The 10,074-nt window shown below is 41.6% G+C and overlaps 1 protein-coding gene across 3 annotated transcripts in view; it reads left to right on the top strand.

Moving 5' to 3' along the window:
- Positions 1-552: 552 nt before the first annotated feature.
- Positions 553-10,074, top strand: part of OGDHL (oxoglutarate dehydrogenase L) — a 49,730-nt gene continuing 40,208 nt past the window's right edge. For 2 of the 3 annotated variants that reach the window (XM_051619027.1, XM_051619029.1), the window contains exons 1-2: positions 658-700; positions 5,334-5,568. In XM_051619027.1, coding sequence (XP_051474987.1) covers positions 5,362-5,568 — 207 coding nt within the window. In that variant the 5' untranslated portion in view covers positions 658-700; positions 5,334-5,361. Of the gene's footprint in view, positions 590-657; positions 701-5,333; positions 5,569-10,074 lie in introns of those variants that run through there. The other variant, XM_051619028.1, reaches the window with a different exon arrangement.

Raw genomic sequence — 10,074 nt, 5'->3', positions numbered from 1 at the left:
GCTTTCAGTCATTCCTGTACAGCAGTTGTGTGAACAACTTGTCCTTTGGATGTTGTGCTTCCATCTTCCCTTCACAGCTCCCATCTGGCCGGTGTTTCTGTTTATACTTTTAGTCTATTTTTAATGAAAACCGCTGGGCAGGGATCACCAAAGGATCCTTTCCTTGCACGGGTCCCTTCCCAGGCCTGACGCCAGGGAGCTGCAGCACCCACTTGTCTTCAAGGCCAGGATCACACTGCGGGTCCCCTGGATGCCTCACGCCGGGCAGCGGCCACCGCCGCGTTTCTCGACACCCACCCCGCAGTCTTGCTGGTGCGTGTTCATTTATCCTGTTTGCCTTCCTGCCAGCTCCATCCCCTGCCTCGCACCTCAGGCGGGCGGCGCCGGCCCTCAAATGGCTCCGCCGGGCGGGGGCGCCGGGGCAGCGGTTGCGGGGCAGCGGTTGCGGGGCAGCGGTTGCGGGGCAGCGGTTGCGGGGCAGGGCCTGGGCCGGGGCAGCGGTTGCGGGTTCCCGCGCAGCGCCCCGCGGCCCCGCCCCGCCGTGACCTCAGCGCGCGCACCGGCCGTTGCGGCGGCTGACGTGACGCAGGTAACGGTTCCCGCCCGGGGCTCCCGCGGCCCGGGCTGCGGGCGGAGGCGGCGCCGCCGCTGCTGGTGCTGCTGGTGCCCCGGGACGCGGCGGAGCCTCCCGCCCCCGCAGGTCTGTCAGCGCTGGCGAGGGGCGGCGGGCGTGGCGGCCAGGCCGAACCCGGCTCGGCTCGGCTCGGGGGTGGCAGCCGGCGGGCGGTGTGGCGGAGCCAGGCCCGGCCCCGAGCGACCCGGCCCGTGTGAGCCTGCCGGGCGGTCGGGGTCACCGTCCCGTGCCGCGTGTCGTGCGGTCTGAGGGGGCTCGCCGCGGGATTGGGCCGGGCCGGACCCCGCAGCTCGGCCTTCCGGCGCGGGGTGAGGGGGAAGGCCGCCCTCCTGGCCTGGGCTTCGGTGGTGCCTCAGCCCCGTCGCGGCTGGGAGCGCCGTGACAGCCTCGGGGTGAACAGGACACTGGCATGGCAAGGTCTAGCCAGGTGGCCCCGGGAGAATATGTCCTTGCATTATGGGCAGGGGCAGAAGAGTAAAACCGACCCCTCCCAGATATTTCCCTCCTGCCTGCTACAAAGTTTTGGTAGCCTAGAGTCTGTAGTGATGTTACCCCCTTGGTACCCACTAAAGGTGTGTTGCTTTGAGGAGAGAGTAATACATTGGGTAGTTTTATTGCATGGAGATGCCTCCGTCGCCCAAGACTTAGGGTGCGTGCCTTGTGTTGAAAGCATAGCTTGTAAACTTCCTCCAGGTCCACTCTTGGGATGGAGAATTACACTTCTTTATACAGCACAGCATGCTTGTGCTGGAAGGAAAAGAAACATTTAGCATGTGGAGGTGTATATTCCTGAAGTAGCCTTGTTTGATACAAGGATATCCCATGGCTCTTTAGTTTCAATTATCCATGACAGGCCTTTGGAGATACTTTGTTATCTTAATCAATTTTTTTTCACGGTCTGCCTTTTTTTATTAGGGTTATTCAATCTAAAGAGTTTTAGGAGTGAGTTGTATGAGGAATCAATGAGAAAATGACCATGATTGTGGATGATGGATTGTTTTTGTGAACTATGGACCAGACGTATTAACAACTACTTCTGCAGAGCATAGAGAGCATTTGTTAGCATTGGTAGCAGGACTTCATGTGTGTATTAAGAAACTCAGTAAGGATGCTGATAATATCAGGAGAATATTGATTCACATGGTATTAACCTGTGCACTGTATTTGTGTTTGAAGTGGGCTTGAAAAAATCTAGTTAAACACTTTGCTGTCTTGCTGCCTCTGTTTTCATATGCTTGTATTACCCTCTAGAAACCTAAGTAGAATAATTCACAACACTGTCCATGACATAAGGTCACTTTTAGAGTTGGAAGTGCCAAAGTATAGTCTAGCTCATAGCTTAACACACACATGCCATACTGCAGAACAGCTGTAAGGATTTTCAGCTGCTTAGGGCTTTCATTTACTTCCACCATTTTAAAGGTGCTTTGGTGCATTAAATACCAGTTTTTTCTTTTGGTTCACTGCTTCTTATCTTTTACCTCTGGTAGAGATTTAATTAACATCTTTCTTTAGGTTGCTCTTAGCTCAGCTTGATTCCTTGCCAATCACTGTTTTCATTTCAGATTTGATTTAGGAAACATAGCAGAATGGAACAATCCTAGCTATTTCTGACTTCTGCCTGCTGTCCTGTTTGCTGATTTTGACTGACAGTCTCAAGGCTGAGTGGGCTGGAATGGTCTAGGCTCATGCTGGTGGTCTCTCATTTGTTTAGCTGCTGACAGCTGACATCTGTGCTGAAGAGCAGCGTGTGCCAAAGGAAGAACTAGGAAGAAGTCAGTTTTGTTGAGTGAAATTAATCTGTAGTTGAAATCTGACTGGAATTACATTACTGGGGGCTTTGTCCACTTCATACCTGCATGAAAATTGAGTCATTGCTTTTTAGTGAGATGTGAACAACATCTGTGAAAACAGTTTTTTTCACCTGTGATCTTTAAATCTTCACAGGAGTGACATAGCCTTTATCTGCTCTTATAGATTGCATATTCAGTAATTAGAATTTGGAGTATGGCTCTGACCCTATTTTGAAATTTAAATTGAACTGGAGGGAACTGACTGGTACTGCTTATAAGCTCTTTGTTTTTATTACATATTGTGTCATTTGCATCCATTTTTCAAATCTCCCTGACAAATGGTTATTTTCCTGTGTGTTCTTTGCTTAGTGCTGGTTGAAAAATCTACACATTCTACAGGCAGACATATTAGGAAGAAAGAATGTGAAATTACCTGTACTTTTGAGGCATGCTGCTGTAGCATGATAAACTGAGAAAAAGTGTTCCTTTCATTCCCTTCCCTCCCAGTTCTTTGCAACCCACTTTAAATGAGGGTGGGGATGTCTTCCTTCAGGTATGTGTGCAGAAGTTTCATAGTAGAGAGTGGGATTTGCCAGGCATATGATGGGTGAAAGAATAGTTTCTATCAGAATGGGCACAAAGATGATGTCCTAGGTGACTTCTCAGTTCTCTTTGTTCTGATGTGTTGAAATCTTACCAATTTTTGAAAAATTAAGCAATTCATATATAGTATTTTTAGTGCCGTTAGATCTTAATGAGGATTTTGTTTGCAGACAATGTATTAACTCTGTCAGTGTTGTCCCAGTTGCTCTGAGCTTTTTCAGGACTTAATCTGCTTTCAAAGTGGTGCTGACAGTATTTATGTTTCCACGGTTGTCTTGGAGCCCTAATCATCAGACACAGGGGGAAGTCAGTGTTGTAATAAGGTTTGAATCTGTGGAATGGGAAATGACAAGTGGATATAGGTAGATAGGAAATAATGCTAATGTATAGGGAATTCAGCATGCTAGTAGCCTAACCATTGCCAATTCATTGAAAATGCCAATTGGGAAGAGAAAAATGTGTGGATTTGAGGGTTTAGGGGTTTAAAGGAGGAGTGTATACTAGTTTTGGTGATACTGCCTTGAGAGAATACTTTCCATGTATCTGGGTGCTGTGGAGAACATGAACAAGTGCTTGTTTGGAAGATTGAGTAAGTGGATGATGGCAGCTGGTGTTACAGGCTAGGTGTCAGATCTGCTAGAGGGAAAAGGCTGTAGAAGTCTTGAAAGAGGAGACAATGGAATTTGGTGTGATAAAGAAGAGCTCACTGCTGGGATGATACAGTTAAAGTCAGTGACTAGGGAAGTGATCCAGTCAGCAGCTTTCAATATAGATGTTGAGTTTAAAGTGTTATGTTAAAAATGTGATTCTAGAGAACAGCATGCAGCAATACTGTTCTGTTCCATAGGAGCCTTTTATTTTTAGATATATATATATATATATATATTTATTTATAACACCAATATTAATTTTTAAATTGGATTATGAAAAATATGGCTTTTCCTATTAGGAATTTTATAATAATATATTTCCTTCTTGGGAGGGAGAGGGGGAAGAGGAAAAACAGTAAAAAATGTGATGGGATTGATGTAGAGAAAAATTTTATACAGAATTTTTGAGGTATCTATTACTTCTTGAATTAGAGATAAAATGATCTTTACATGTAGTGGATAACATAAAATTTGATCCATGACTCAAAGTGACACTGTTGTTTTAAAACATTTTTAAAGTTAATTTGGCAGTTCAGTACTTTTGTTTTTAGAAATTGTTCAACTAGTCACACACACTAAACAACAAAAAACTTGGATTTTACTCTCTGACCAAATAAATTATTTCTCTAGATGGCCAAAAAAACAAATGAGAGACACCTCAGAGTTAAATCTGAATTTTTCTTCCTCTTAATTAGCATCCTACTCTTTATATTCTTTTAGCTTTCCATGTATTTCTGAAGTGAAAACAAAACTAGTAGTTTGTTTTCACATTTTTGCTATTCCTTTACAATTTTTAGCAACTTCAGCATTAGAATCATACTATCTTTGGTCTAATTGTAAGCTACATTTGTTCTTTTTATTCTGAAAGTGAGCTTTGATTCCCTTTGCTAGCTCTGGAGCTAATGGTGTTCAGTGTTCCCAGGATTCAGCCCTTATTGTTTGTTTTAATTGTGTTCAAAATTACAGAGAATCTGCTCTCCTTGTTGAAAACCTCGTAAGAGGTCATTAGAAGAAGAGAAATGTTGCTAATTAGGAAAGCAAATTAAGCTGAGCCTTTTCTCAGTGTTTGATTGAAGGCTAGTGTCAACATGAAGACGTAACTACCCACTTTTAATGATTTTGTCAGCTCCATTACACATGGCATAAATGAGGTAGCAAGGTTCTTTTCAACCTCTGCATTTGTGATTGAAGTTGTTCATTGAGCTGGCCCCAGTCTGGCATGGTAAAGGGTTGTAGCTTTCTACAAATGACAGGCAGCAGTTACGGAAGAGCAGTATGGTTACCAAGAGCTCCAGCAAAGTCAGTGATTAGCAGACTCATTTGTTCCCAGGAAACTGGGGCTCAGGGTGCACGAAGTACAAGCACTACATGATTGCTTTAGGAAACAGGATCATGCTATCAGTTACAGAAACTGTGAAGTGAGGTGAACTGACTGATGTGGGCTTGGCCATCGGCAAAACTTCCACTGCTGTTAGTGTAGTTCTACCGTCGGTCATGGCGTGACCTTCCTCCTGGAGAAAACTTCATGCCTAGGCCTAGGCTTTTTTAGGAGCACACTAGCCATAAACCTCAGTTTTTACTGTGAGACTGAAGTGAACCTGCAATTAATTGGCTCTTTTTCTGATTAGGTTTATTTTTTTTCTTTATTAATAGACTTGAATCTTCTGTCTAATAAACAAACATGAGTCATCTGAAGTTGTTAGCAGCTACGCTGAAGTGGCATGGCATTAAACTTCTGGAAAAGCAAGATATAGGCAAAAGGGTATTTTTACATGGTCGACGGTATGCTTCATCAGGAACCTCAGAACCATTCCTGAGTGGGAGTAATACAAGTTATGTGGAGGAAATGTATTATGCATGGCTTGAAAACCCTAAAAGCGTACATAAGGTAAGTCTAAAACTTGTCTGTAAATGATAATATTAGGCTAAGAGTGGGATTGATTTTTTCTTTTATAACTTGGTTTTATGAAAAAGTCCAGAAAAAGGTCTTGTATGAAATGAAAAATGTGAAACTAATTTCCCACATATTGATTGTTATAAGATGTGATATTGCAGCAGAAAAAGTACAGAGGAGCCACAGGCATGGTGAGCTGAGCAGAAAGAATGAGAAGTCCAGATGAGAAATAGTAAGCTGCTCAGAAACTCCATGCATTCCTCCATGGAAATGTTATTCAAGCAGTCTGTTAAGTAATTAGTTCATCTGGAAAAAGACCCAAGAAATAAAATACTTTAAATTTTTGCTTTGTTGTAATTGGGCTGTGTGAGAGGACATGTTGTATTTAAATAGTATGTGTTGACGCTGGTACCTCTAAACTGTCTGAAGATGAATGTTCAGTTCCCTTTAGGTAGCTGTGGAACTTGCAGCCTTAAAACTGAATCTGAAATGGTCAGAAAAGCCTTGCCTTCTTAAGTATCTTGAGAATAATTTTGTTCTGTTTCTCTTCCTCTTTCTCCAGGGAACATATTTATTTGCTTTTGTTTTTACTTTGAATCTATTGCCTAAATAATTTCTTCTGTGCAAAATACATAGACTTATTTTTTACAAGCTTACTGCTGACAAGGAAGGCTCTCTTATGGTGATACATGTGTATTAACTTAAGAAACTGATGGGAAGTCTCATAAATTTTAAGACAGACAAGTCATTTTCTGGAGAAGTAATGTGAATTCTGCTCGACATGTTTACCAAATTGGTTGAGTGTTCCTTTATTCTTGAGGCATATGTATTAAAGTGTCACTTAGAAGTTGTTGCTCTAAGTCTGATAATCTATCTAAAGTGTGAGGAGGCGATGCATGTTCAGAAAAAAAGAGACTAAAAAAATAAGCAGGTTTGTAGCTGGGTTTTATAGATGTTGGGTATGAAGTTAGTCTTGAAAGCTGACATGCAGTGACAATTCTGATGAGTGAATGTTAGTCAGATAGCAGATACATCCTAGGTCTTTGGTGTAACACCTGGACTTGGAACTGAAGAGACCTTTTCCAGGGATTGCTCCTCTCATCCCATCTGTCTTTTACTCTTCATCATGTTACTACCAGCTACATTTCCAGCCAGTGTAGAGCAGCGTAGCACGTTGTGTGGATGCATTGGTGTGTTGGTTGCTATAGATCGATACTGACTCCTTATTTTGAGGACACTGAAGGAATGAAGTCATGCAGGAATGTGTGTGGTGACCTCTTGTCTTTTACGTGTTTTATTTAAGTCACATCGACTTGCAAAAACCTTTCCCTTAAGAAAAATTCAGTTTCTTGTTCAGTCCCTTTGCTACAGTGAATGTCCCTGCTGTAGAGTCTGACGAACCTGTAGCGGGTGACAAACTGGGCAGGCTGCGGGAGGCGGGAGCTGGCCATGGTGCTGAGCGGCGCCGGCAGAAGTGAATCGACAGAGGAATTTGAATGTACTAGTGGAGCAGGGTTTGGCCTAGGGAGTGGATCCCAAGAAATTCAAGATGCATCTTAAAAACGTGCATGTTCTTTCCCAGGTTAACAGTATGTAACACTTACTGTTACGGTATGTAACAATATGTAATACAACAATAATGAGCTGAAGTAAATTCACTTCACTGGTTTGTGAGTCTTAATGTGATTGATGAACATTGTAGATTACTTTACAGCTGTTCTGGCATAATAATTAGTTTTATTGCACCCTAGAAAAACGGGAAGGGGAATGGTGTCAATTTACTTTTACTTTGTTTCATAAAAAAAAAAATATTTTTGGTTTCTTGAAAGCTGTCTCATTTCATCAGCTGAAAGCTGTAAATACCCACTCAAGATTTCTGTTGACAGAAATTGTTCTATTTGGGCTTTAGTAAAACAGGTTAAAAATGCTGAGAGTGGAACTCACCCTGTTTCCTTAAAAATACACAAAAATTCATGCTGTAGTTATATTACTGTAGGCAAGTTGTGAATTTGTCATCATGCTATAGAAGTGGTGGAAGTGTTGGAAAATAATGTCAAGAGACACCAACGGCTTATGTGGTGTTGGTTATGGTATTGTTAATGCTTTGACTGTCTCTGCAGACTACTCACATTTCATTGCTTTATCCAGTATATCCAGCATGGGTTAGAAAGCCAGTTTGTGCTAGGCATTTAGACAATAGTCTGAATGTCTTTCCACAGGACAGGTCTGAATAGTCTAATAGTCTTTCCTCTTTATTTCCTATTTTTCCTCATGTTTCTTTTTCCTGAATATCTCCTTATCAGACGGCATGTGCCTCCTTCTGGTTGATGGTTTGAAAAAGCTTCATTTTTCCTGGGCTTTAAAGATCATACTGTATTCAGTTTTACTTAGATGGTTTGAGGAAACAGACTCTATTGCCAAGAAGCTATAAAGCAGGTATTCTTTAGTGCAGTGCTGGGTGCGTGGGGGATCGCTCCTTCCACACGCACACCAACGGACGAGAACACTTGTATTTATTCACTTAAAATATACATATGCATTACTTAATGAAAGAATAGGCAGGATTATACGGGTTAATTCCCTGAATTCATTATAATATTTAAATAATTTCCTCATAGTCATTAACATAAAGCTACACCCCTTCCCACATGCGCACTGCCTCTTGGTGGTTGTGAGCCCAGGTCTTGTGGAAGAAGGCTCGTAGTCTTTTTTGCTGTGCTGGGTCATGTTGTTCCTCATTCTGGCAGGTTGGCTGATGTACCCAGCTGAATCCTGCTTCTGGGCTCTCAGTTGAGACACATGCTAGTTCAACACAATACCTCTAACAAACATTAACAGATTCTAATCTGCAACATCATATAGGTTTGGCAAATTTAACCCTTAAATCTCTAATTCTTAGAAACTCCAATTAACCAAGGTTCCTGTTTCCCTCTCAGATGTTGTGACTATACACATGTGCTTATTTAAAACTGAAATTTGGCTGTCACATTCCGATCAGCGTGTTCAGTGTTACTAGTGTTTTTTTCTAAAACTCTCTCCTTTCTCTCCTTGGTTATATATCAAGGAGTATTCATTTATATCCATAGGAGCTTTTATTCTTTGTGCAAATCTGTTCCTGATTTTCCTTGTCTTTTAAATTTCCTATTGTTAGAGTAGCCAAAACAACAATCAGGATAAAATGATGTGGGCTCTGAAAAAGGCATCATTATTTCTCCTTGAAGCATGGTGTCAGGGCTATAGATCATAAGGGAGAAGCTTGACAAGGCTCAGTTATTACTATCACAAGATTAATTACAAAACTACATGGTTGGATATTGAGTACATAATGCCTGCCATGTTATCATGTGTGCAGCCATTTTACCGTGAATGTGTAATCACTTGCCTATGTACTTGGGAAAAGTGTGGGGTTTTTGCTTTGCTTTGACTTGATCTTATATCTTTTTTTTCTTTTTTCTTTTTTTAAAATGATGTAGTGGTGCTCAGTGTGTCTTCTAAGGCTTTACTGTCCTCACTGCAGTTGATAAATATTGTGATGCCACCACTAGAAAAAACCCAAACCATCAAGATAACTAATATGATACTTGTTAGTCTAAGTGCAATACTGTTTATTATTTATTATTAGGTTGTGGAGTCTTCTTCACTGGAGACATTCAAAACCCACCTGGACACATTCCTGTGTGATGTACTCTAGGTGACCCTGCGCTGGCAGGGGGATTGGACTAGGTGATCTTTCGAGGTCCCTTCCAACCCCTAGGATTCTATGATTCTATGATTATATAAGAGTAGAAGACTGGTACTGAATCACTTGAATTGTATTATATGACTTCAGAAAGTAATGATTAACTACGACATAGATTTGCTGATGGGAAAAGAAAGGAGTATCACGACAGTAATTTATATTTTTCAGATGCATTTTTCTATTGTAAGTCTCCTCTACCATCTTCTTAAAGAACTTCACTAACTTAGTTGAGAACCTGCAGGTTTGCTATGAAACCAAGCTGGTCTTCTGTCTGTTCAGTCACATAGCAAATGCTGTTGCCAAAGACTGACATTGATACACAGGACTTGAAGACTATAATCTGGTATCAATCTTGAAAGACATTATAGAAATTTGTAAAAGCTTTGATGGATGTGTATCTAGAAAAAACTAATTTTCTGTAGCTAAACGATGTATTTTCCCTCCCCTCTGATTAAATGTCAAGCCTGTGCAACAAATCAATAAGTTCAGAAATGTGATGGGAAAAAATTGTGTGGGTTCCTTCTGTCCCAGCTGGCAGCATCTTTAGATGTAAACCTTTTGAGGGTATTTCTGTGTATTTGTGAGTTTACATGAAGAAAGGGTCTTATGCTTATTCTCCTTAAACAGGTAGCTTGTCGGGTGATGCTATTAGGATTTTGTTAGCAACTGCTTCAGCAGAGCCCTTGTCTAAAACCATATTCAGTTGTTTGAGGGGACTGTTCTGCGACAACTTTTATATCTAAATGAAAGGCTTTTGACTC

The sequence above is a fragment of the Apus apus genome, chromosome 4, assembly GCF_020740795.1.
Source record: "Apus apus isolate bApuApu2 chromosome 4, bApuApu2.pri.cur, whole genome shotgun sequence".
NCBI classification, from domain to species: domain Eukaryota; kingdom Metazoa; phylum Chordata; class Aves; order Apodiformes; family Apodidae; genus Apus; species Apus apus.
The sequence above is the reverse complement of the archived record's forward strand: the minus strand, read 5'-3'. Positions and strand labels throughout refer to the sequence as shown.